Raw genomic sequence first — 27,130 nt, forward strand, 5'->3', positions numbered from 1 at the left:
TATAGTGATCTTAAACCAAAATGTCTTTTTTTCTCCAAAAATGGAGAATAGGAAAGTAAATCAGGTCTTGTCTGGGGGTTTGCACTAGTGGGAGCAGGGAGGATATAAGGAAAGGGTGTAGAAGGATAAATATGGTGGAATATCATGTACTCATGTATGAAAATGGGAAAATGAGACCTGTTGAAACTACTCCAGGAATGGGGGGAAGGAGAATAAAGGAGAATGATGGAGGGGTGAATTCTATTATATATATTGTAAGAACTTTTATAAATGTCACAATTTACCCAGTGCACAGTAATAATAATAATAATAATAAACATTAAAAAAAAACGCAAGGTCCTTGTGGGGGAGAACACAACCCAAACCTCCAGTACACAGCAAGGAAACTGACTCCAGCCTGGCTGCCATAGGAGGGGGGTTGGCTTTGATGGTTCATTTCATGGGTCAAGTTGGCTAGGCCGCAGTTCCCAAACATTGGGTCAAATTAGTCTAGATGTTTCTGCTAAGATAATTTTTAGATGAGACTGACATTTAAATCAGTAAATTGTGAATGAAGTAGATTACCTCTGTATATGTAGGCGGGCCTCATTCCATCAGTTGAAAGCCTTAATTTAAAAAAAAAAGACTGAGTTCCCCACAAGACAATGGGAATTCTCCAGCAGACAAGTGCAGAACCTTCCCTGGATTCCCAGCCTGCTGGTCTGAGCAGCACTTTGACTTGCAGCCTCCACAAGTCATTTCCTTAAAGTCTGTCTGTCTCTCTGTCTTTTTACACACACACACACACACACACGCCCTGTTTGTTCTCTTTCTCTAGAGAATCCTGACTAATACAGGCTCTGAAACCAAATGAAGAAATCAGTCCCCCAGGCCCAGTTTCTACCCTGAGAACAGAGTCCAGACAAACCTTTCCTCTTGGGCCTTCAGGACTGATGCTGCCTTCTCAAAATTCCTGTTCCTTCTCAGAGCAGTTCTAACTCTAGTGCTGGCAGATAGGTACCATAGCATCCAGAGAGGAAGCTGTATGTCTAAAAATGTGTAAGAATAAGCACACGAATGATTTGTTTGAACAGGGGTACTAAAGACGCCAGAATTTGCATTTTGGGTAAGCAGTGCTGGACTTACTAATCAGCTCCAGCTGCCGTGACAAACACCATAGATAGGGTAGCTTAAACCACAGAAGTTATGTCCTCACAATTTTGGAAGCCAGGAGTCCAAGGCCAAGGTGGCAGCTGCCTGCATTTCTGGCGAGGTCTCTGTTCCTGGTTACTGAGCCCACCCTCTTGCTGGTACTCACATGACCTCCTCGTGTTCATGCTGGGATCAGGAGCAAGCACTGTGGCATCTCTCCTCCTAAGACACTATCCTGTCATGAGTGCCCACTCTCGTGGCCTTGTCTGACTCTGGTCACCTCCCAAGGGCCCCATCTGTTCAGACTGGGGATTAGGGCTATAACATATGACTGTAGCAGGGGACACAAACATTCAGCTATAATAGTGAGGTTTGTGCCTTAAAAGAAAAAACGTTGGATTTTGTCTCTCATTGGAACCAGCTCAAATAACCCCTACAGAAAGCAGCCTTGGAAATTTCCATTTTATGGTGTATATTGATGGTACAAAATAATTGGTTCCCTATAATACATTCACACATGTGCATAACGTACTTTGATCATCTCCACCTCCCATCACCCCTTTTTCCTGCCCTCCCACCCCCACTGTACCCTTTCCTCTCCCAAGTGCTCTCAGGGGCTTTGTAAACTTTTTTCTAAACTCAGCTTTTATTGTTTGAAAGACCCACATGAAGATATGATTAGTTCAAAACAGCAAACTCATCACTTTTAAAACAAAGATTTGATGGGCTAATGTCTGGTTAGTGAAGAGTTTGCTTAGCCCTGCAAGCCCTGTGAGAAGGGCTGTTGTCAGAACAGTGGACCCGTAAGCCATGCCATCATCTCTAATTAGGGCCTCAGCCAGCGGAGACTGGCTCATGTCTGGAGGAAATTATTCAAGGTCCAGCGCTTTGGGTACAAACAAGACCTGCCATTAGATTGGTTGCTGACATAGCACCACCTGCAGGAGGAAACCCAGAAGACAGGAGAGACCTGGCTCCAAGAGCCACCAAGAAGTAGGGGAGAGCTGGTTTCATCCCTCCCTGGACAGAAGACTGGCTTTCCACGTTCCTGGTGCATGGCATGGAGTCTGTCACATGGCCATGGGCACAGTCTGAGCGCCACCCTTCTGCTTCACTGACGGTGCTATCAGCAGCTTGCAGGACAGTATGGGGTTCTGGTAGTTTCCAGGGTCTGCCTGCATGCCTCCAACTGTATTCCCTTCTCACACTGCAGCATGGGGCACTCAGAACTTGGGGACAACAGCAACTGTGATGTTTAGCACTTTTTTTCAGAAAGCAACTATTCCTCCCATGCATTCTGAAGCATTTACAGGTTTATTACAGCAATCATTTTATTGTCTGGTTTTCTAATAGACTGTTTCAAAATCTCCCAAGGACCAAAGAGGGAAGTGACAAACAATGTGGGAATAAAAGTTAACACTTCATTTAGAGCACAAAGGCATAGCTAGGACAGGGAGTAGTGAATAAAATATGCCTGTTACTTCTGAAGTAGTTAGGTCACACCAGGGAAAACACACCAGTTCAGAACGGTTCTTTCTCCCTCCCTGCCCCCTGCAGTGTTTATGCCTCGAAGCTGCTTTGCTTTGTACAGGGAGGAGGCAGCCTGCTGTTTTCAGAGCCCCTTCCCCTCAAAGAGCTCCCACTGGGATTTCAGCTACAGGGAGCAGAGAACAAATCACCATTCAGAGGCAGTGACTAAGCCAATGCGCCTCCTGGCTCCTCATTATCCAGGAAGGGGGAGAGGAAAACAGTGTCTGAACCTGACCTCCATTGCCTGTCTCTGCTACTCAGTTCTCCAGGGGACATAAGCACTGAGGAACGGTCTTGTGGCTCAGTTAGACTGGAGTGGCCACACCACAGGCATTCCAGAAGGGAATCACATTTGATTGTCCTTGTGCGGTTTACTTAACACAGACTTTAGGAAAAAGCTGGGACGGGGGCTGTGAGTTACACGAAACTCTGTCTTCAACACCCTTCTCGTGTCATGCTCTCTTCAAGTCAGTGGATGTGTAACTTCAGGGAGGAATTGTGGGGACAGTCTTTCAGTCAGCTTCACTTTTCTGCTTGTGTAAACAGGTAGTTCCAGTCCATGCCTTCTCAGGAAGTTCTCCCTAAGTGACAAGGCTTCACGTACCTTCCAGGCCACAGCCAAACCCTCCTGAGCAGCTAGAAGGGTGAAGTTTTCCCCTGTTTGGCCTCTGCCTCCTGTGGGGACTAATTATGTCCCTCGGGAAGGATGCATAATGCCGGCACAGTGAACATTCTGGGGTGACCTTGGCCTTGTCCCTTCACACACAGTTGCTGGGAAACCCCGTAGCAGCAACTTCTCAGTGTACCTTACCTGTTGATTTCTACAAGGATCCTCGCTGCCCTGTTTGTCCACTGAGTTGCATGGGGAATCCCATGTTCCAACTGCTTGGACATTTACCATGACTTTTTGGAACTCTACAGTGCTTTCTGCAAGGTCCCGAGTCTAGGCAAACTTGATTAGCCTGAGGCACGTCCTTTACCCACAGGGAAGTAGTGGTGAGAGGTCCTGGCATTGGATGGGGCTCATGTCCCCTCACCCCCACCCTCTGACCCACCTCAAGCTCACCTCGGTCTACAGTGGGCAGCCCACCTGCACACCAGTGGCTTCCTCAGGTAAGTCCCACAAATCTTGGCAGCTCCACCTGGTTCCATCACACTGGGGGCAGCAGCGCACTTAGCCTGATCTGGACATGTCAGGGGCCAAAGGCTCTGAAGTGTAACTAGAGCAATGGACAACTACCTCCAACTGTTTGTCCTCTGGTCGGTCAATTCCTAGGCATATTCTGCTTGGCTCCTCAAAGGTCCCCAGAGAAGTCCCTAACTGCCCATGGAGGCATCTGGTCACGAATGCACCCACATCAAACCTGCTTTCCTTCTCTGTTGTGCTTTCTGCCATCATTTCCCAAAATGCAGCACAGCCCGGCCCTTGTCTCAGGGTCTAAGACATTACAGAAGTCAAAAACATGACGAGGGCATTTGTTTTGATAGTGGTTGGCTGAGTAAAGAGCATGTGACTGTCACTGGCCAATCAGAGGAAGTGGGATGGGACAGTGGGAGGAGCCTGAGGGAAGGTTTTCCTTCCAAAAGAGATGGCCCTCTTTTCTTCCCAAAGTCATGGTTGGTGAGACTCCGGGGAGTGCTCAGCACCTGGAGGGGAAACAGATCCAAGATGAAGCAGAGGCATGGTGGAGGACGGAGCTCCTCCTTGCCTTCCAGGCTTACAGAAGGATGGATGCTTCCTCAATCCCTGTGGAGGAGAGTAAGCAGAATGACAGCTTCTGCAAACCACTGGAGCCACAGTCATGCATCACTTAACCACAGAGGCATGTTCTGAGAAGTGAGTCCATCTGGGATTTAGTTTGCAAGCATCCTAGATGGTGCACTCCAGAAATCTAGATGGTGCAGCTCGGTCATGTGACCTGGCCTCTGGAGGCAACCACGAGACACAGTGACCATAGAAAGCATGAGGCTGTGGCCAGGGGATTATGGAGCGCTGCTTTACAGTAAGCTTTGCCTTCATGGGTAGAGGAACTCACTTGAAATAACAATAAAAGTGTAGGATGCTATGCACACCGCCATGTACCATCACTGTCAGTGTTGTGACTATCGGCAACTGTGTGGACAGTCCTTCTCATGAGTGGTATCACTGACACCTCAGTAGGTTTGTACACACAGGAGTGATATGTTGCATTATGACATTATGAGGGCCACAGCATCAACAGGAGACAGGAGTTTTCAGCTTCATTATAGTCCTTTTTTGAGGCAGTACTGGGGTTTGAACTCAGGGCCTTGCACTGCTAATTAGGTGCTGTACCTCTTGAGCCATGCCCCCAATCTTTCCAACACAATCTTTGCTTTGCTTGCAGTACTGGAGTTTGAACTCAGGGCCTTGTGCTTGCTAGGCAGACACTTAACCACTTGAGCCATCCCCCAGCCCTTTCCAATACAATCTTATGGGACCACCATTGCATATGTGATTTGTCACTGATCATATGCCATTGTGCAGTGCCTGCCTGTAATTCACAAACCTTAGTGTCTTCACAAGCACAGATCTGCAGAGGAAGGGGCACATGTAGCAGGCAGAATCGCAGCCTCCCAAAGATGTCCTGCCCCTCATTCCAGAACCTTCGGCTGTGTTACAGGTGAAGGGGACCTGAGCTGTAGGCAGAATTGAGACTAATCCACACATGGGAGGGTTATTGTGGGTTATCTGGATGAGCCCAACATAATAAATGGGTCCTGAAGAATGGAAGAGGGAGGCAGAAGAGAATTCAGTAGGGATGTGACTAGGGAAGAAGGTCAGAGACCCAGACCTTGCTGGGTTAAGAGATGGACGAAGGCCAAAATCTGAGAATGTGAACAACCTCTAGAAACTAAAAATGGTCAAGGAGGTAGTCCTCCACCAGGGCCTCTGGAGAGGGACGCAGCCCTAAGAAGCCTTACCTTTACCCAGTGAGACCCATTCTGAACTTCAGGCCTCCAGACCTGTAGGATAATAAACTGATGTTGCTTTAATCCACCAAGCTAGCGAGGACTTGTCATGACAACAATGGAAACTCAACCAGGGAACATGCGCCATAGAAAAGCAACTCCAGCTCCTCCTGGCTTCACACCAGAGAGAGAAAACTAGAAAAGCGTCTTCTGGTGCAGACCAGATCCTGGTTGCCTTTATGTCTCCCGACTTTTCCTTCAGACCTTTCGTTGGCTCACCCAAGTTGTATTCGCTCCCCAGGTTGTCACCACAGACTCAGGATAAACGTCAGGCTGAGTGACTTGCCTCATTCCTCCCTTAACAGTGAGTCCCTGCCTGAGGGAGGGACCTTGTTGCTGATTCATGCTTTTCTTTCTCAGAGAGGGGTCTGACTTACTCTGTTTCCACAGCTGGGAGAGACTGACCATGACTGTTCTGGCCTAGACTTCCTGAACCCCTCAAGTGTGTCTTCAGAGACTGTATGATTTCTGCACTATTTAAGCCAAACTTGGAGTGTGTTTGGTGCAGCACAGGCTTAAGCTTTCACAGGACCAGCAGCACAAGCCTGGAGAGTTTTATTTTCCTTTGATAAGTCATGCGAGAGGATTTTCACGTGAATTGGCCTTCTTTTGCCATGAATTCTTATGGTGTTTTCAGTAAGCACCGTAGGAAACTTGACTTGTCCCACAAAGAAACACCACAAGGATGTCATCATGTTGGCAGCAGAAGCCAGCAGGACCTGGGGCTCTCTTGACAGGTCTAGATCAGGATCCCACCTGCGCACCAAGCTCTGGAAGGTTTCGTCTTCACTCATCATTCACAGGCATTTCATGCCTCAAGCCCAGCTGATCCCTAGGTGGGCACAGCCACAGAGCCTCAGCTTCTGAGCCCATGGGCTCTTGAGAAGTCTTAACCTGCTGACTGTGCAGGTGAGGGTTCAAATGCCAGGGTAAATTGGCCCCAACCTGGATACTTCAGAGGGGCATCTGCCACCCCTCCTGGACAACAGAGCTGGTGCTAGGAGCGTGCTGGTTGTGCCTGTAAACACACTCTGACCATGTGACCAGCGGCTCTTTCACTGTTAGAGTTCAAGTCCAAGTGGACCCATCACCAATATTGGCACAAACGGAGACATTGGTCTGAGAGGCACGGGATGTGTTCAGCTCAGTGGCAGGTATTCAGTTCAGTAGCAAGCTAATGGCTGTACCCTTTAAAAGGGGGTGCACTTAACATCTATGTTAGGAAATCAGGAAGTCCCTGAGGGCCTGAAAGCCAGAGGACCCATTCAGCAAGATCATCTGTCATAAGCTGGTAAATCAAAGAGGACATTGGGGCTGTGGTATCCCAGGGTAGAAAGGATGTCAGAGCTTGCTGGACAGCTCCCATCTCTGTCCCTTGGACTGGGCCTCCTTAGGGGGTCCTGGTTTATGGACAGGCCACGCAAAGGACAAGGAGATTCTACCTCCCACCGTCCAGGGTCCTTCTACAAGCACCTGGTCTCTCTGGAGGTGGGAACTGAGGTAACAGCTGTGTCCTTCACAGAAGGAAGGATTCTGGGCTGTGACTGTGCAGTGTGCCATCCTGGGAAACTTCCCTGGGGGTAATCATCAGAACCTGATAGTGTCGCAATGAGACCCATTGGCACGGAACTTCCTCCTGTCCAGTAAACAGGAAGGCACTCTACAGTGAGAAGGGTGCACATGAGTGGGGGAGGTACCCCTGCTAGATCCCAAGACACACACGTGCACATACACACACACACTTACACATGTGCACACACATACACACCCCCCCGGGCACGTGGCTGGGCAATTAGTCTCAACAGCACCTTTCTAGCTGCAGTTCCTGCCATGTGGGGAAGAGGGGAGGATCCCCTCGGGGCCTTTCACCTTAGAATTTAGGTCCAAAGCAACAAGAGCAGCACCAGGAACTGGCCGAAAGGTCCCACTCACAGGTTCCTCTAGCTCCCATTCCGAGTTTATTCATGGCTTTCTCACTTGTGGGGACACAGGTGGAGAAATTTAACACACACACCCAGAGCTACAGTGACTTCCAGGACACCACGTACTCTGACCAGGAGCTGGGGTGAGGAGAGGTGGCTGTGGGGGCAGCCAGAGCAGGGGGCTTCTCCGCCTTGCCTCCTCGCTCTAAAGTGGGCATCACCCCCTGCCCTTATCCCACCCAGCACACCCCAGTGACCCCCGGTGTCTTGATCCCTGGTCTCCTGAACACAGCCTTTGCTGGGATGTAGGGCTTGATGCACATGGTATGACGTCATCCCTTTCTCCTTGCCTCAGAAAAGAGGGAACAGCAGCCAGGCCCCGTCTGCCCAGCTTGCCTCCTTCCCACGGAGCAAGGCTGCTGCCAATTCCTTACAGAGGGAAATCCACCGACTTAGGGATCCTGAGCGCTCACTGAAGACCAGTTTGATAGCTCAGCCTGTTCTTTTCCATCTGAACACGGGGACCTGTTTTCTCTGGATATCAGGTCACTAGCTCATCCTTCCTGTTAGCCGATGAAGAAGCTCTGAAGGCAGCTAAGCCAGCAAAGCAAAACAAAACAAGCCTTGAAACTGGAGAGAGAGAGAGAGAGAGAGAGAGAGAAGGAGAGAGAGATAAACCCTGCCTGGTCCCTGGAGAACTGTGAAGGACTGAAGCCGGTCTTCCACCTGCATCTGACTGCACAACTCTTGGGCAATAAAACTCTCTGTTGCTATATCCCTGATTCTTTGAGTGCATAAATTAAAAATTGTGTATTACAGGCCAGGCGCGGTGGTGCACATGTAATTCCAGTCCTCAGGAGACTGATGCAGGAAAGATCACGAGTGTGAGGCCAGTCTGAGCTACACAGTGAGACCCTGTCTCAAAAAACAAACAAACAACAAAACTGCGAAGATGTTTAATTGGTGATTTTATATGTCATGTATCATTTTGCTTGCAAATTATTATTCACATATAAGGTGGCTACTTCATATACTGAGTCAAGGAAAAGAGGCAAAAATCAAAATCTAAAAATGACAAGACAAAGGGGAGAGAACATTGCAGGCTGGGAACAGGCAAGCCACTGTCCTCCGAAGTCCTCAACCCCCTCCTCTGGGGGAATTCTTCAGTAGGGTCCACCTCCAAAAACCTTAGATGAGGGGGTGTCGCTCTGATTACCAAAGGTCATGACAAGCAGAGGAGCTCCTGCAGCACAGGGTAGTTACACACAGGCCCCCCCACAGAGACCACGACTCCCACTCAAAGGGCTCCCAAGAACTGGGCACACAGCCTACAGCAATGCCTGTCCCTCCAGTGTCTAATGTCCAGTCAGAAAGTCAAAACCAGGCCCAGTCAACATCTGCGTCTTGTGATATTCCTTTCCTGGAACAAACAATACCTTGTATTGAAATGCAAGCAAAATACTTCCTTTACTGTGTTCTTTACTGTGGGCAGTGCACACAGACTTTTATATCATGCACACTGAAAGTGCTCTCTGGGTGACGCTAAGCACGTATGCAACGAGGATGATGAAAAGATTGATAACATCAGCTGGAGACTTGAATTGTTTGGGGGATAGCATCTTTCTCTGACTAGGGTGTACAGCCTCATGAGGGAGTCGGGGAGCATTTGAACCACACATCTTCTGGAGCTTCACTTTACTGAAGAGTTCCAAAGAAATAAAACCGTTTTGAACAAGACGGCCAACACAGTAACTGTGCGATAGAATGAAATGCTTCACCTGGCTGTTCGGGCAGAACCGACATTGTCAAGTTAACTCTTGATTCTGGAGTCCTTGCTTGGAGTCCACTCCTCTCTGCGATGGGTCACATCACGCAGTCCAGCACTTATGATATTAGAATACCATGGCACTTGGCGATCTTCCTGGTCCCAAGTGATAGTGGGGAACAGGTAAGTTGAGTAAGGGAACAGTCTATTTTTAAGAATTTGTGGGCTTAGCACTTCAAGCCATATACCCAGAAGCAAGGGCTGGTGGGCAACAAGCAACCTCAGGATGCATCTGAGTTGCTTTTTCAGTGAGTCTGCTGGAGTGCACAGCGGGGGCGGGGATCTGGGTTCTGCACAGCACCAGTCATGGTTCACGGTGTCCCACACATCCTCACCTGCCCACGTTCTCATATAAAGATAGTCTTTGCAGTAAAGGCAAATTAATTAATATGTTATTATATAGCATATATGTATAATGCAGGTATATTATTAGGTGTGTTATAATAATTCCAAGACTATTGTAATACACAATATTTTTGAGACAGGGTCTCACTAAGTGGAACAGGCTGGCCTCCCCTTAATCCTCCTGTATCTACCTACTGAGTGCTAGGATTACAGGCATGTGCTGCCACACCTGGCCTATCATACACAATTTTTAATTTATACACTCAGAGAATCAGAGACGTAGGAGGCAACAGGGAGTTTTATTGCCAAGAGCTTTTTGAAATTTTGTATAATGGTCAAAGTTTGTTTTTTTTTTAAATTGAGATGAAATATGGGTGAAACTGCCTAACATTCTCAGAGAAGTGGCATTGGGAGGTCAGAATCCTTTGGGGTTGAAAAGATGAAATAAAATAGTTTATTAAGTGTCTAGCACTGAGCCAAGTAGGCACTCACTAACAGAGAGATTCATTCGTACTTAGAGTTACAAAGAAGGAACAGAGAAAAAATAACCGTGTTCCTACTTGCTTTTGTTCTTAAGATTCTTCACACTGAGGACTCCTGAATAAAGAGCAAAATTTGACTAAGAACACAGTTCAGAAGTTACACAGTTTAAAACATTTTGCAAGCATTGTTTTCATAGGATTCAGGCTCAGCAAAAAGTAATCCTTCTGTAGTCTATCAATTGTGATTAAGGTAAAACAAAACACTTAAACAGCTTAACAAAATCGTGTTGTAAGTAACAGTCTGTGGCTTGGTGAATGATTCCTTCTTAGAAAGATGATTCCCTAGTCCATTCTTCAGCCTGGCTCAAACTGAGTCACCTGATATAAAAGGCCATTTGAGGCCATTGGTCCAGGGCAGTGAACCCCAGGGTTTTTGAGAACTTCTCCTTTATTTAAAGTCAAGAACTCTTGAGGATGTTAACAGTTGCACTTACAGCTGACTGAAGAAATGCAGGGTTTGCATGACTCTGAAGATCTTTGCAATAACCCCATCATCTCTTTCCCTCGAAGGGTCACCTCAGTAGTTGGAGACCCCACAAGTGACTTCTCAATAGTGATAAAAAACTAACCCTATTGTTAAGGATTGCTGTAATTTTAAGTATTGACCCTTTTGCTCACATCACTGGGTAAGGTAATAAGAAATGCTACAATCAATGTCAGGATTTTGTTGGAAACCAATAATGCTGAGATGTCACCCTAGTTCCTCTGGGAGTTCATTTAGGGATGAAGTAGAATATCCTCTGTTCTTGGGGAAGTCAGCTAGCACACAATTCTGGAAAAAGAACCATCTACTCACTCTCCCTCTCTCTCTCTCTGTCTCTCTCTCTCTCTCAGATTCTTCCGTGATGTTTCTCCAAGCTCCTTGGCTGTCTTTGCAGTGTAGGTGTGCCTAAGGTTTGACATGATCGTACAACACTGTGTCCACACCTAATTGTCTTGTCACCAGTCATGCTGCCATTTTGACTGAGGCCCCACTTGTCTATTGTTCTGCCTTTCTCATTACTTACAAGTCAGCGTTCATATACAACAAAACAACAGAACAGCTGTTCCAAATTAATCAATGATCCGTCAAAGTGCCTGCATCAGGTGAAAGTGCCTTCATTGTCACTGGTCATGAAACTGCATTTACGAAGTCAACAACTTCACGATGGTTATTTATCTCTAATCTCATGGTCCAAGGATAAAGTCTTTGCCCAGAAACATTAAAAAAAAATTCTACTCACAGCAGATAAGCAAGTTTGACAGGTTCTATGAAACTAGTAGATTTTTCTGTTGTGTGTGTGTGAGAGTGTGCTGTACTCATAGGTAGGCTATGCACTTTAACATGTTTGAAGACAATATTTTGTGATCAACTATTGGGAAATACCTAAAGTTGTGTGCATACTTACTAGGCTCTTAGAGCAGAACTTTCCAGAAAGCTGGGGATTATGATCTACCCACCCCTTGAACATCCCCACTAGGACTTCTCATTCCCACCTGTTCTCACCCTGCCTGTGCTGTTTCACCCCCACCCTCTTGTCTGCCTAGTTTGACTCCTTTAGGACAACGCCTGTGGCCATGCTGGAGAGGACTGGAAGAAAGGGCACTTCGTGGGCCAAGTCCATGGCTGCTGGTGCCAAGTGAGGGACAGTAGACAGGTCGTGGACAAGAGCCTCCTGTGGGGACATCGCCCTACGTGCGTGTGCAGGAGAGAGGCGAGCCAGGAGTTTTGAGACGACCCTGCAGCACTTGGAGGGTTTGTTTCATCCACGTGGCCACGGGGCAGGATGTGGACTACATGAGACGGACATTCCAAGCAGTCGTGGGAAGAGCTCCTTCCTACCCTCAGCCTCCACTCAATGTTGCTTAGAAAAGAAGTTCTTGAAAGCGCTGCTGTAGTTCTTGTTGAAAGCTGTGTAGATGAGGGGGTTGAAGAAGGAGTTGGAGTAGCCGAGCCAGAGGAAGATGCTCTTCCAGACGGCAGGGATGTCCCAGGAGCAGAGGGGGCTGACAAGCTCGGTAATGAAGAAGGGGATCCAGCAGAGGACAAACACCCCGATGAGGATACCCACCATGAGGGCTGCCCTCTGCTCCTTCTGTTCCCGCCACATGTCCCCTTCTGTCTGGAAGGTGACGGTGGCATGGCGGACTGTGAACACCATCTGGGGCTGCTGAGCAGGGTCCTTCACCTGCAAAACACAGCAGAAGCTTTATGCAGAGCCCTGCTTCATACCTGCCTGGTGTGGGCTGGATGCTGATGGTGTGAGCTCTGCAATCCACTCCAAGGGAAGGCATGGGTTTGTAGGTGCGGGAACCAGACAACCTACGAGACTCACCTTCTCACATAGAAATGTGGGGACAGCTTCACTTGCATCTTAGAAGGAGAAGGAAAACTAGAGTGTGTACGGACAGTGTGATGCTGATGGGTCCCTGTGGCTGCTGCTCAACAGATGAGGTAGCAGAAATTAACAGGTCATGGAGCATGGAGGATTCAGCAGCAAGGTACACAAGTACAGGTGCTCGTTGACTTATGGAGGGGTTACGTGCCAATAAACTCATCATAGGTCGAGATGCATTTAATAACCTGCCCTGCCAAGCACCCTAGCTCTGCAACATGGAAGCCTGCAGAGTGCTGGCTGCTTCATGGGAAAGGATCCTATTGCACACAGCCCTGGGACAAATCAAACTTCATAACTGAAGTCCAATTTTACTGAATGTGTATCCCTTTCACTCCATTGTAAGCCGAAACATCAAAAGTCAGGGACTGTAATCAAAAGTGTGCTAAACCCTTATCAAACTCCTATGTACTAGGGACCACATTTGTAACGTTCTGTGTTTGTGCAAGCCACCTCTAAAGTGTTAGAATTTTCCAGAACTTTTCTTCTGGTCTAAGATTTCTACTGCTGTGCTCCCCAACACATTCTACTGCTTGGGACAGTCCCCTCTTCAGGACACTTAACCTTCTCTGGATTTATTCGGTAGACCTCCCTCCACACACCTCTGTGGGGAGCGGATTAAAGCCTGTGAGAACTGGACACAAGCAAGGCAAGATGCAGTTCAATGCTTTTACCTGTAGGCCGAGATAGGCACAGCCCCAGGCCATGAAACAGGGAAAGGCAGAACAGCTGCGTCTTCTAAGCTGTTGCAATGTCACACCCTTCCCCATGGCTCCACCCTGTCTGCTGCTATAAAAGACCCCTGAAGGAGGAAGAGGGATGTTTTGCTTTTGCCTTTTGGGGCTTTACTTTGGGCTTTTGGACTTTTTGCTTGGCTTTTGGCTTTTTGCTTTGGGGTGGGGGCTTTTTGCCTTTGAATATTGGGAAGACTCTTTTACTTTGGGCCTTTTGGTGTGGGAAGCTTTTGAAAGGGAAAATGCTAAAGGAAAAGGGAAAAGAATTGTTGAAGGGAAAATGCTAAAGGGAAAAGGGAAAATTTGCTGAAGGGAAAAGAATCATTGAAGGGAAAAGGGAAAAATTGCTGAAGGGAAAAGAATTATTGAAGGGAAAATGCTAAAGAGGGGTTGATAGAAAGTCTGCACCGAGAACTTTAACTTAGGCTTCAGAAAGCAAAGCTGAGAAAGAACTTCATGCATAGCCTTAGGAAAGCTAAGCTAAAGAAAAGCCAAAGAGAACAGGCGACAGTGCACAGAGCGAGTCTAAGGACGACACCTTAAGAGTTGTGCATGTGCAGGTTGTAGGCTCGGCTGTTTGCAAGTTTGAGCACCAAGGCATTGAGAGGGATAAAGAGAGGTGGGACAGTGCAAGCCTGGGACAAAAGACTTTAAGAGCGATTGAGATAAAGATAAGCTGAGAGCAAACATGGGACAGTGGGATCCTAAGGAAAGAGGTTTTAAGCCAGGTTTTAAAGAAGACTTTAGAAGCAAGGTTTTAAAGAACTGCAAGGAGTAAGGCCTTAAAGAATCAAGGTAGAGAAAAGAAGCAATAAGGGTTGTGCGTCTCCAGCCTGACCCCAAATTTCTGTCTGTCTGTCTGTCTATCCTGTGTCTTTGCTGAATCTCCAGTTGCCCCCAGTGAAGCCCAGTTAGGTCCAGTAATAACCAAGGAAAGAGAGAGAAAACCTCACTCCAGCAAGGGAGGGAGCACGAGAAACAGCACCCCCTTCACACTTCATGTGTGGAAAACAGACCCAACCCCAAACTCTTACTAGACTCCCTTCCTGCTGCTCCACGTCCTCTGCAGATGAGGGTCCCATAGAATTGGCTCTGGCTTCACTTCTTTCTCCCAGCAAGCAGAGAAAGGAAACCCTTCTCTCCACACCAGTCCTATTCTTGGCTCTTAAGAGAATGGACATAATGAGTGACTGATGATGAAGTAGTCTTTATGTGAAGGAATCATGACGGGTAAATAATGCAACAGCAAATAAATCCAACCAAATGGAGGAAGCTTCTAGGTCAGTCGGTCATCTCTGGGAGGAGAGACTCAATACAGTGTTCTGTGACTCCAGCACATTTGAAAAGGAAAGTCAAACTGGCACCGGTGGCTCACACCTTCAACCCTAGCTACTCAGGAGGCAGAGATCAGGAGGATCACAGTTTGAAGCTAAGCCGGGCAAATAGTTTGCAAGACCCTGTCTCAAAAAAAAAACCTTTCACAAAAAATGTATGGTGGAGTGGCTCAAGGTGTAGGCCCTAGGTTCAAACCCAAGCACCACAAAAAAAAAAATCACACAAATCGTTCTCAAGCTGCACACAGTCTTCTAGGTGCTAGACTAGGTGGGCAAGTCTGTCAAACCATGTGCCCAGGGCATGGTTGATCCAGAAAGTGGAGTCAAAGGAACTGGCTTATCTATCATGAGGAAAACCTGAGGAGGAAATAAGAACGCTGTGAGTGATACAAGATCATCAAGGTATAAGTTACCATGTACGATAGTCCTGCTGGCCTGCGTGTGTGTGACAGTATGGGGTTTGAACTCAGGACCACACACTTGCTAGATAGGTGTTCTACCACTTGAGCCACACCGCCAGTCCATTGTTGGCCCTTATTTTCAAAACAGTGAAACATCAAGTGTTGTACAAGTAAAAAGAAGATAGGACTGGAGGAGTAGCTCCAGTGGTACAGCACCTGCTTTGCAAACATGAAGCCCTGAGTTCAAACCCCAGACCCACCAAACAAAAATGACAACAAAAAAAGTTCTTATAAAAGGAAGATATGTTTGGAGACAAATAGTCCATAACACTATAACCCTTAAGAAATACATAGGAAGGAAAAGTGAACCCCTTCTGTACACACTCTCCACCACATAGAAGCAGTTACCTAATTTTGTTAATGCAGGTCAAGGATTCATGCACAGAAATGCAAGCACAATATTTAGCCTAAAATTTCAGTTATTTGGAAAAAGAAAAACCTACTAATTTTCTAAATAAAACATAACCTCAAAATGACATCAGAGAGAGCATTATTCCCCGGGATGGCAATGAAAAAAGAACTCTGTCTAGACTCTTCCACCCCCGGGAGGTTTTAATTCCTCTGGGTCTTTTGTCATGGGTGAACTGGGGATGCTGGGGACAATGGGGATGCAAGTGACACTGAAAATGCTAGGGACACAGAATGCTGAGGACACTGAGGATGCTAGGGACACCAGCATGCTGGGGACACTGGGGTGCTTATGACCTATTTTTGCTTTGTATGAAGAATTGTTTATACTTAGTCAACTCCACCTTCCTCAGAATATCACATCATTTTTTAACTCAAAGCATAGGTCATTTTCCTATCTTTAAGTATTACATTCAACACCAACTCAACTGATAGGAGAAAGAGTGTCACTGATTAAAAGTGCTGTCCATAGGACTGCAGGACCCAGCTGTTAGGAGGATCTAATGTCTCCAGGTTTGTTTGCCCACTCTGGCTTCCTGATCTATGGACTCCTGTGCTCTCTCAGCTCTGGCTAATCAATGATTGCAATAAAATTCTTCCTTGAGTCTGGAAAATAGCCAATATTAATCACTGCAAGTACTTAATGTGCTTATTAGCAGATATACAGGAAAAGAAGGATTAAGTTAATACAGGGCACTGGCACCTGTCATCCTAGCTAATTGTGAAGCCGCAATCAAGAAGAATGCAGTTCGAGACCAGTCTGGGCAAATAGTTCATAAGATCCTATTTTCAGGGCAAAGTGGACTGGAGGTGTGGCTTAAGCAGTAGAATGCGTGACTTGCAAGCATGAAGCCCTGAGTTCAAACCCCAGTCTCACCAAAGAGAGAGGGAGGGAGAAAGAAGGGAGAGAAATCGAGACAAAGAGAGAGAAAGGACTAAGTTTTTTTAAAAAGTGAGTATTCAGGTCAAATCAGATTTTCCTAATCATCTCTGAAGTGTATTTAAGACACATTACAATTTAAGATTCACATATGCAAAAAGTTTCTAAGATTACGTTTAGCCTCTATCTTCTCTCCCAATAAATGAATTCTTTGTGGACAGGTGTCTATGTGTTAGAGCTCTCATTTCCCAAAATGGTTATGGCTAAATAATTACTTACTAGCTTACTACAAATCTAGCATGTTCTTCATTTCCTCTAATGTTCAGCTCCATCACCTCATTGATGTCACAGATAATCAACAGGTAACCATATATTGTGGTGTTGTACTCAGAGGTAGTGACACTCACCTTGGAAGTGTGGGTTCAGGTAATTTAAGGCTAGACCATTGAGTAGACATTGAGTACAAGACAGATCGCATAAGCCTGATGGAACACAGAAGTGGCCTTACAGATGAGGAGAAGGTGCCACTCAGTGACAATAAAAATGTTGCCACAAACTTAGGAAAAGATTGTTCTGTAACTGTGATAACAAGTAGCCTGGTTAGATATTTAAACCTCTTCAACTAATCAAGAACAATGCAGTTGAGTGAATACAGGCTTGCAAACCAACCAACCAGTGTCAACCCTGTCCTCCAAGAACCGGTGAATCGGGTCAGATTCACCTTACAAATGCGTCTCTGAGCACCCAACAGCCCAAATAATCATACTCTAGAGATGATGTCTGCCCACCGCTCCCCTGAATGACCTCCAGCCCCTGTGTTCCACACTGTCCCAAGTCCCCACAGATGTCCACACTCTCTACATGTTACAACAGAGCTTCCTCTTACTCTCTAAGCCTTAAATTTAGCTTGTCTTTTCATCTCAGCTCGAGTGGTGGTTGTATTACTCTTGGACAGTTCTGGAAGTTTGCTGAGATCATTTTGAGGAGCTCCATGGAATCCTTGGACCACAGGTACATTCACTGGGCCAACTCCAGTCACCCTTTTGTTCTGCAACCTGGTGGTGATGGTGATGACTTGAGTTCTGTCTTGTCCCCTGGACTCTTACTGCTCGATGTATTTTGTCATCCTAAGATTTGGAACGCAGTCTGTCCTCGTGGTCTTGCATCAATAGTTAGAACTTTGATTGAGAGGTCTACCAGTAGGCAATCGATTAGACGTCTTCACAAGGCCTTAGCCTTCTTATGAAATGCACCATTTGACAAATACATTATGCTCTTGACCTACACAGTCTACTGCTGCTTGTTTTGTTTTTGCTGTGGTTTGTCTGCACAGAGAAGTGTTTTTTCATAAGCTTTTCGTTTGTCCTGGAATGAAGTCTTCCCATGACTGTAAGAGGGATTATTCTTAAGGTGTAGGCTTGATACATCTTCGATCCAATCCAAGTCACCCCTGAGGGCTAAAGATGGGTTGAGACCATCAGACCACTGACCAATTTGTAGAAAGACAGTTGGTTAAACTTCTTTGGGTTGCCTGAAATACTTCTGGGAACGCCTTCTTGTCCCAGGACTTGTGAGGATGTGGCACTGTGTTCAGTTTGCTTTCCAGTTCAATGATAGTTGAGTGGTAAACATTTGGCCACCTCCGACCTGCTGCTTGGTGGAGGATCCGAAACACTATTCATGAGAACAAACAGCTGAATGCCCATGGGGCGTCTTTCTTGTGCATCATGGTTTGTGTTGTTAGAGTCTCCACCTTCTTCTTTTAGAACTTCTATTTGCTATTTTAAATTGCATTATCATTCTAACTTTTACACTTCTTGACAAATGCCAGTAATTTTTTGTACTTAATGAGGAACTTCTAACCAAATAAGATCAATAACCTAACATACTTAAAGAGAAAGCTTGGAAAAATTAAGAGACAAGCCAAGCAGTTAAGAGTCAGTTCTTTAATGGATGTATGGAGACCTTAAAACAATATTTTTTAACTGGTGGAGTGGGTCAAGTGGTAGAGCACCTGCCTAGCAAGTGTGAGGCCCTGAGTTCAAACCCCAGCACCGCTCAAAACAAAACAAAACCACACTTGTAATCCCAGTTACTCGGGAGGCAGAGATTGGGAGGATTGTGGTTTGAGGTGAAGCCTAGAAAAAAAGTTATTGAGACCCCATTTCAACTAATAAAGCAGCGTGTGGTGTTTCACTCCTGTCATTCCAGCTATTCGAGAGGTATAAATAGGGAGATAATGGTCCAAGCTGACCAGGGTGAAGCTCACAGACCCTGACCTGGAGAGTGACTGAAATAAAAAGCTCTGGTGATACGGCTTAAGTGGTAGTGTGGCTTGCAGGTGCAAGGCCCTGAGTTCAAACCCTATTCCACCAAAAAAATAAAATAAAAGCAAAAAGAATTTAGAATTTCACTAAAATGTCAAACAAATCTGTCACTGTTTTGTGACAATCAGATGACATCCAGTCCAATTAGATGACATCTCCTCAGAAGGGAGAAAATACTTAAAGCGGAATGATGGAGAAGAGAGGAGTTATATAACCCAGATGTGAAAATTTAAATATAAAGACAGAACATACATTACATAAGGCAATTTCAGAACCTTTTCTTTCAATGGAAGACTGAAGAAAGTGCAAACTTGTAAAGAAAATAAAGATAGAAAATGGCTTCAGAAAACTCTGCGTTTGAGTGAAAACCCAACAATCAAAGCACAGTCTTAGGGCTGGTGGAGTGACTCAAGTATAGAGCACCCACCTAGCGAAGTGTGAGGCCTTGAGTTCAAATCCCATACCACCAAAAAAACAAAATCCAATGTGCCTTTCTACGGGGCTCAATCCTAAATGAGGAAATTTAACAAGAAAAAATAAATTAAGTGTGAAATTGCCAACCTAGAAAATATTCAATACATTTCCAGATAGATTTAGAAAGTAAAGACCAGAAGTTGACACTGAATACCACTGTCTAGATAAAATATTCCAAAGAACCCTGTTATCAGAGATTTGAGAGGCTAGAAATGGATCCATATGTCAACAATCAATAGATGTACATACACCCACATATACACATGCACACACACAAACACACACACACATCTACATGTAGATTCAGCAGAAGGATCCTTGAGATAATCAATGTCCCATATTGACTAAAAAGCAAAATGACAACTCATTTTGGTGTTGTCACTCTAAGGGAGACTTTACCAAGCAACAATGCCCTGTCCTTCTAAACTTCCAAGGGCAATTGTCTGTAATTATGATTGTCTTTCTTGTTTATATGGAAGGACAGATCTGTGTGGCTACATAGTAAATGTTTTAAAGGCAGAGGGCAAGTCAACTTTATTCAGTAGAATGAGTCAAATAGTGAGAATCTTTAGTAATCCTGTGTGCCAACTTACAAATGATATTTCAGGGCCATCATCATACCACTACTTCTTTCATCTGTGACAAACCTGCAAACTCAATAGACAGAATATGCTTCCAAGGAAAACGTGCCCAGTGCTTATCCAGAATCAGAGTATAGGTGATCTAGACAGGCAGTGATCTGCACTGAGTCTAATTCAAGAAACCTCTAAAGAAACAACAATGACCTTAAAACTCATATGGACAAGAAACTCCACAACAGGAAGATTACTTGGAGTTGAATGAAAGAGCCAAGATGGGTTCCTTCTAGGTCTCATGCCTTCCCTTTTATACAGATGAGAACACATTGAACTCCACTGTGCTCTACTGGATTAATTTAACAACGCAGTGCTACCAAAGAATCATTGCCTATTTTAAACCCATCACTTAACTCAATAACCAAGGCTTTGCCTCCTTGCCGCAGAGAAAGTACAGTCATCAGTTAAATTAGTCAACACATCTTCAGAGCAATTTACTTAGGCTTTACATCCTATGTCACTGAATGTACTAAACTCTGGTTGCTAGCTGAAACTACCCAGTGTGTTCCTACCGGTTGAGCAGTAATGCTCCATTGTTACTTTCTCTTCCCCCAGCAGCATTCAGTGGTATAACATTCAGAGCCCAGCAGCTCTATAATTCTTAGCCAATGAAAGAAAGATAAAAATACCCATGATTATGTTTCTGTAATTGAAATGACCCTGTCCCAAAAAAAGTTTTGATACTCCAGTGCCAAATTCCAACTAAGTGTTCTTTGCAGATAAGTATTTCATCAAAAATAAAAAGGACAAAGGCAATCAGGCACCAGTGGCTCACACCTGTACTCCTAGCTACTTGGGAGACTGAGATCAGGAGGATCACGGTTCAAGGCTGGCCTGGGCAAATAGTGCGTGAGACCCCATCTCCAAAGTAACCAGAGCAAAATGAACTAGAGGTGTGGCTCAAGCATGAATCCCTGAGTTCACACCCCAGTCCCACAAAAAAATAAAGGACAAAGCCATGCTTGATATACCACACATAGTGCAGTCTATCTCATAAAATCCTGTTTCTTATCAGGAGCCAAATGGATCAATGGCCAAACTGTATCCCTTACAGGGTATATTCAATTACTACAACAAAATAAAAGGCATCTGAAGTAACAACTCCTGTAGTTTCAGAGCGATTCACTTGTTGATCTTGCTATGGAAACATCTTCTTCAGGTACTCTAAAAATGAATAATGCCAACTAAAATAACCCCAAGTTGAGGCCCCCAAAGGACCCCCAGAAGCAGAATCACACATGCTGACTGCTAACCCAAGAGCCCAGGAGTGAGTAGATGACTGACTGTTGAGTTAGTGGACGTTTGGAGAACCTTCTCAGACAAAGCACCTACAACTTCACTAAAGTTGATCGAACCTCTTGTACAATTCCTGGGTTCTTCATCCTGTGCTGAAATCGAGCCCCTCCATGTCAGTCCAGAACCCAAGTTCACTGTCAACCAGGTCATAAGTTAGGCCATAGCAAGATCTGATTCTCTAATCCTCCCAATAGGCTATTTCTCTTTACAAAGTTCTAAAGAATAAAACTGTCGGGGAAAAGACTGCTAAGGGTAGCGTCTCCATTCACAGGAGTTGGATAAATAGAGGTTTGCATTTTAAAAAAGTTGTCATAGTAATGCCTGGCTGACAGAAAATTACACAGTCTAAGATCTCAGGCCACAAGTCAATTTAAATATTCTAATCTGCAGTCATGACTGATAGGACAACCTTCTACTTTCTTTAGTAAACTATACAGGAGTCTACCGAGACCTTCAGGTCATACCTGGACTTATACAGAGTAAGACAATATCTAAGTCAGAAGAAAAGGCAACGTAACCACCCAGGAAAGACACAGGGAAGCTTTGGGACTTGCTGTCTTCCTCTGAACTGGGAAACCTTGGGTCATTGCTTGGGAGATCGTTCATTCTCTTGCTCATGATGCTTTGAGTTGTAATTATTTGTCTCATGGTTGTTCAGTGTCTGTTGCCCAGAACTCACTCTAAACACTTCTATATAACACTGTCCTGATAGATCATTTAACAAATGATTTTTCCAAAAGGATAGAATAGTATTAGTCAATTCTCTCTGTGTGTCTGTCTCTCTCTCTCTCTCTCTCTTTCTCTCTCTCTCTTTCATTTCCCAGGGCCTCACACAGGTTAGGCACATGCCCCACCTCTGAGTTACACACAGCCCTCAGTATGCAGTCTTAGCATCAGATCTCAAGAGATAAAGTTTCATCATCCAGGAGAACCAACAACAGAGGTCAAAACCTGGACCACCTCGATGGTCTATTCTAAAACTTGGCTGAATAAGAATGAAGAGTGTAGGACTGAGACCTAAACATTCCCTTGAATTTAGGGCAGGACTAGTTTTGACCTATTCAATTGATTAAGAACAATTAGTCTCAATGAAGATGCTTTTCTTTTTTTGTCTTTTCTTTTTTGGTGCTGGGATCAAACCCAGGGCCTCGCGCATGCTAGGCAAGCGTGGTAGCACCGAGTGACATCACAGCCCATGAAGATGATTTATAAGACAACCTATCAGTGCCAGCCCTTCACTTCTAAAAGTCAGTCCTCCAGTGATGCACTCATTCCAGTAATCACCCAATGACCAGCCAACAGCTGTTCATACAGGTGGTGTCAACACACTCATGTCTTATGGCCTAGACCATGCATTTCTTTCTCTCTCTCTCTCTCTCTCTCTCTCTCTCTCTCTCTCTCTCTCTTTCTCTCTCTGTCTCTCTCTCCCTCTCTCTCTCTTTCTCTAGTAAGCAGCTCCCTTCTCTTTGTCATTTTATTTCAGATCTGTAATAATAGCTTCATCATCCTTTGACAAGCACAAAGCCCATCTGTCCTGTGTCACCAGTTTCCATCTCAGTGTCTGAAGGGCTTCAGCACAAATTTGAATGAAGCCCAGCAGACAAAGAAGAAGTATTGCAGTTTCCCTGGGTAACACAGCTAGCTGGTGGCAGAACTGTATTTAGAAACTTTGACACTCATTATCACGGAGCAATCAGCAAGCCTGGTTTATAATTAACCCTTCAGCCTAACATAAGGGCAGAGGCAACCCCATATTCCATGTGAGCCCTGGATCAGGGAGAGTCCTTGCAAAGCCAGGGACCCATTTTCAAAAAGAAAAAAGAAGCTGTGTGTGTGTGTGTGTGTGTGTGTGTGTGTGTGTACTTTGCTTTTGCTCTTATCCCTTCATACTAAGACCTGAGATAGAAGTGTAATAAATGTTCTCTTCCCAACAGAAGAGGATTCATGTGAGGAGGGCCGTTGGAGGTGGCCAGTCCTCTTTGTTCCTGACCAGGAATTTGGGTGGACACTCACACATATGGAACATAGCGCCAGGCTCTTTGGTGGAGGTCATAGCATTCTTACCCATCAGCACTCCTCATTCAGTGAAGAAATTGAATAGCTCAGAGTTCCCAACACTCTGTTCTATGGGCAAGTTCCTGAACAAGTCTTTGGTTGAGGAGGCTTCTTATGCATTCCTGCCTCTGTATATGAGCTACCATTAGCACGCCACTCCCTGCATTATCAGAATTGTCTACAGCATTTCTAGTGCTCCCTGGGGTTCAATATTACCCTTGGCTGAGGTCCACTGTTCTAGATAAAAGGACAGGTAGCCTCTGATCCCTTTTTCTGTCTTTCTTCTAGAATAATGCTATTCCCTGGATACCCCCACTAATCTTGAATGACTGGGTAAGGTCACAGCTACTGACTGTGAAAAACACAACCATATTGCTGAGCTCACAATGAGCGTCTATCTCCCTCACTAGAACAATCTTTTCAGACAAAGAGGTCTCTCTATCATTCTTTCTTTGTACCACACCCATAAAATGGCACTACGTGCATGCAATTAAACCTACTCTGCTGTATCGGAGCCCAATAGCAGAAAATGGAGGCAGTGTAGATATCTGATCTAACTTTAATATGGAAATGAGTTTCAAGAATCATCCTTGGAGCCTGACACTGGTGGCTCACGCCTGTAATCCTAGCTACTCAGGAAGCAGAGATCAGGAGGATCACAGTTCAAAGCCAGCCTGGGCAAATAGTTCTGGAGATCCTATCTTGAAAACAATAACCAGCACAAAAAAAGGAGTAGCAGAGTAGCTCAAGTGGTAGAGTGCCTGCCTATCAAGTGTGAGGCCCTGAGTTCAAACGCCAGCACCACCAAAAACAACAAAAAAAAAAAAGTCACCCTTGGCCACAAGAGGAGGAAAGGTGGGGGAGCACTCCCACATCCACTGGCTTCTATTTTCATGTAGTTTCAGAATTTTGAATCACTGGGTCAGATCATTATGAGTTAACAAAAAGCAGGAAAGTGTGGGTGGGGAGAAGTTGAAAACAGCTTTCATTGTTGTGCTGTTGTCTTGTTATACTTCTCATCATGTACTAAATACCACTTGGGAGAAAGGAGCTGTCTGTCCTGAATTTTCATTTCCTCCTGCAGCTTTACTCATGATGAGGAAGACGGATGAACAGACCTCAGTCACACTATGTCCTGATGGGACCATAGGGGATAGACCCAGAAAGTACTTGGACGAGGTAGTAGAAGGAGCTAACAAATTCAGGCTTTAATCTTACACGGGGGGTGGAGCGTGCAGCAGAATGACAGTTAACCTAGGAGATAACCATACCTTCAAAATCAGTCACTGCAATTTTCCAATTAAAAATGTCCTGGGATGAAACACAAACCCACTGTGCCTGAAGTGTAGCAGTCTTCCTGTCAGTCAGGCTACCTCCCTCCCCAGGGCACCCCCACTCTCAGTGCAGAAAGCTGCAGGTTGTTCCAGGGTACTGACTCACAGTACCCCAGACACCAGTTTCTCCAGATGTTCTAAAGGGCATCACTGATCCACAGGGTTTTACTGCCGAAGAGGAGCTGGTAGAACACGTAGTTCAAGCCCCTATTTTCCGTGTAAGAAAATTATCCAAGGGACACCCAAGTTCCATAAGCAGCCCTGTGGTACAGAACTTAGAGTACAGTGAGTCTCTGGGGCTTACTCTCTCTCCTCTAGTCTACCCCTCCCCAAACCAAAGAGCTCCACTTTCTACAACGGTCAGGGAAGGTAAGCTGGGGATACAGCCTGTGCAAATGCAAGTGAAGTATTTTTAAGAATCGCTGTCGCACCCACCTCCACAGCTTCGGGTACTGGCGACACGCTGTTGGTCTTCCTGGAGCCCACGCGGAACTTGGCGGCCTTGTAGATCTTCCAGTACACGAAGAGCACCACGCACAGCGGCAGGTAGAAGGCGCCCACGGTGGAGAACACGGTGTAGGAGGGTTCGCGGCTGACCTGGCACTCCTCACTGTGCTCAGAGTAAGTCTCCCCCCAGCCGAAAAGCAGCGGGGCTAGAGAGATGACAGCGGACAGCGCCCAGGTGAGCGCGATCATCACGTTGGAGACGCGCTTGCGGGCGTACAGCGTGTATTCCAGGTGGCGGGTGATGGACCAGTAGCGGTCCAGGGCTATGGCCGTCACATTCCAGATGCTGGCGGTGCAACAGAGCACATCGCAAGCGATCCACAGCTGGCACAGCCGCCGGCCCAGCTGCCAGCGGCGCCCGGACAGCTCGTGCACCAGGCTCAGTGGCATGACCAGCGCGGCCACCAGCACATCCGAGATGGCCATGGACGCCACAAGGTTGTGTGGCACGCGGTGGAAAGTGCGTACGCGGAGGATGGTCGCCAGCACCAGCAGGTTCCAGACGAATGTGGCGGCCACCAGGAAGCCAAGCAAGGTCAGAACAAGCACGCGGAACACGGAGAGAAGGGGCGGGCTGGGGCGCAGGGTTTCTGCACCCAGGCTGCGGTTGGGCTCCAAAGAGGAGGGGGTGGAGAGGGGAAAGGAGGTTAAGTTCACAGACAAATCCATCGCTGGGTCGGGACACCCGACACACCAGGGCGCTTGCAGAAAGGGTGCCCAGCCACTGAGTGCCGTGCCAGTGTGGGTGTTTGCAACCTCTGGTCTGCGGTGAGGTTTCTAGGAAGTGCCTGTGAATTTTGGCCCCAACCTCCTGCGGGCGAGCGCGGCGGAGAGGAGGGCACTGGGCTGCAAGGCGGACACTCTGGAGCCCTCAGAGGTTAGAAGAGCAGGTGCAAGAAGCCGAGCAGCCAGGGCCCGCCTAAGCTGTCACATGCCCAGCGTTCCTCACCTTGGCGCACACGGAGGTCTGGTCTCTCTGGGCCGCGCATCTCCAGGGTCGGCCCGCGGTGTATGGGTGCCACCGCGGGGCTGGTGCGTCAGAGCAGTCGCTCGTCCAGTGCTGCTCCCTGCCCGCGCCTCTGACCACGCAGCGACCGCAGCCTCAGCGCGGTGCTGGAGAAGCCAGGCGCGTACCTGCTTTCTGGGGGCTGCCCTCGCTCTGCGCCCGGCCCCTCCCCACCCGCCCTGGGGTCGCAGCTCCAGAAAGCGAACGCTGGCGCGCCCACCACGACCTGCCTTATCAAAGTGGGGATCCAAGGCTACGTAAGGCATCAGCTGATAAAGCCGCTTCTCCCCGCCCCCCTCCCGGCTCCTGGCGCTCCGCTTTGGCGCTGTGCGCAGGGCCGCCGAGCTCTCCGCGCGGCCCGGCTCCTAGGGCGCCCGCCCGGCGCTGGGCGCTGTCCATGGTGCTGCCGCCTCCCCCCGCCCAAGCGCGCCGCTTGGTGCTGTCCACGGTGCTGTCGCTCCCCCTGAATTGGGTCCACCACATGGACCGACTTGGCCGGTGAACTTTCCTGAACCCTTCTTCTACCCCCAGCAAGTCCCTCTGGAGGTGGTGTGGAGACCTTGAACCGTGACTCTACTTCTCGCAGGTACTTGTATCTGAGTACAAGTGTTCCAGAGTCAGGTGTCTCCATGGGTGGCTGACTTTTCTCCTCCAGAAGATTTCAGCTCATGATCGCTTCCTTCCTACACAACACTAGGTTGATTCCCTTCAAGCGTTGATTCTCCTTAGAAGAGAAAAGTTAAGATGGCCGTTTCTGCTGTTCCCAGAGATGGCTGAGGTCTGAGTAGAAGGCCTGGCTTATTTCCTCGGAGCCAGAAAGAAGCTGGGTAGTCTCTCCAGCAGCTCCACTAAACCCGCCACTGTGGAGGGCCCGCTATTATGGGAGCTACGTTGAACTTGAAAAAGGAAACCTTAGCTCTCTCACCCACATGGATACATGTAAACCACCACCCATCCGCAGTAAGAAAAACTATCGTAAGACCCTACCCAGCAATTTGGGTGGGCTTTTTCTCAGTGC

At 46.7% G+C, this 27,130-nt stretch overlaps 1 protein-coding gene across 1 annotated transcript; it reads right to left on the bottom strand.

Annotated features, from left to right (window-relative positions):
• Window positions 1-8,528: 8,528 nt before the first annotated feature.
• On the bottom strand, window positions 8,529-26,282 carry Htr5a (5-hydroxytryptamine receptor 5A). Its single transcript, XM_020154390.2, has 2 exons — window positions 25,035-26,282; window positions 8,529-12,454 (listed from the first exon to the last, which is right to left on the bottom strand). The coding sequence occupies exons 1-2, from the start codon at window positions 25,773-25,775 to the stop codon at window positions 12,122-12,124; spliced, it is 1,074 nt and encodes a 357-aa protein (XP_020009979.2). The 5' UTR covers window positions 25,776-26,282; the 3' UTR covers window positions 8,529-12,121.
• Between the last annotated feature and the right edge of the window lie 848 nt (window positions 26,283-27,130).

This window comes from Castor canadensis, chromosome 2 (assembly GCF_047511655.1).
Source record: "Castor canadensis chromosome 2, mCasCan1.hap1v2, whole genome shotgun sequence".
Classification (NCBI taxonomy): Eukaryota; Metazoa; Chordata; class Mammalia; order Rodentia; family Castoridae; genus Castor; species Castor canadensis.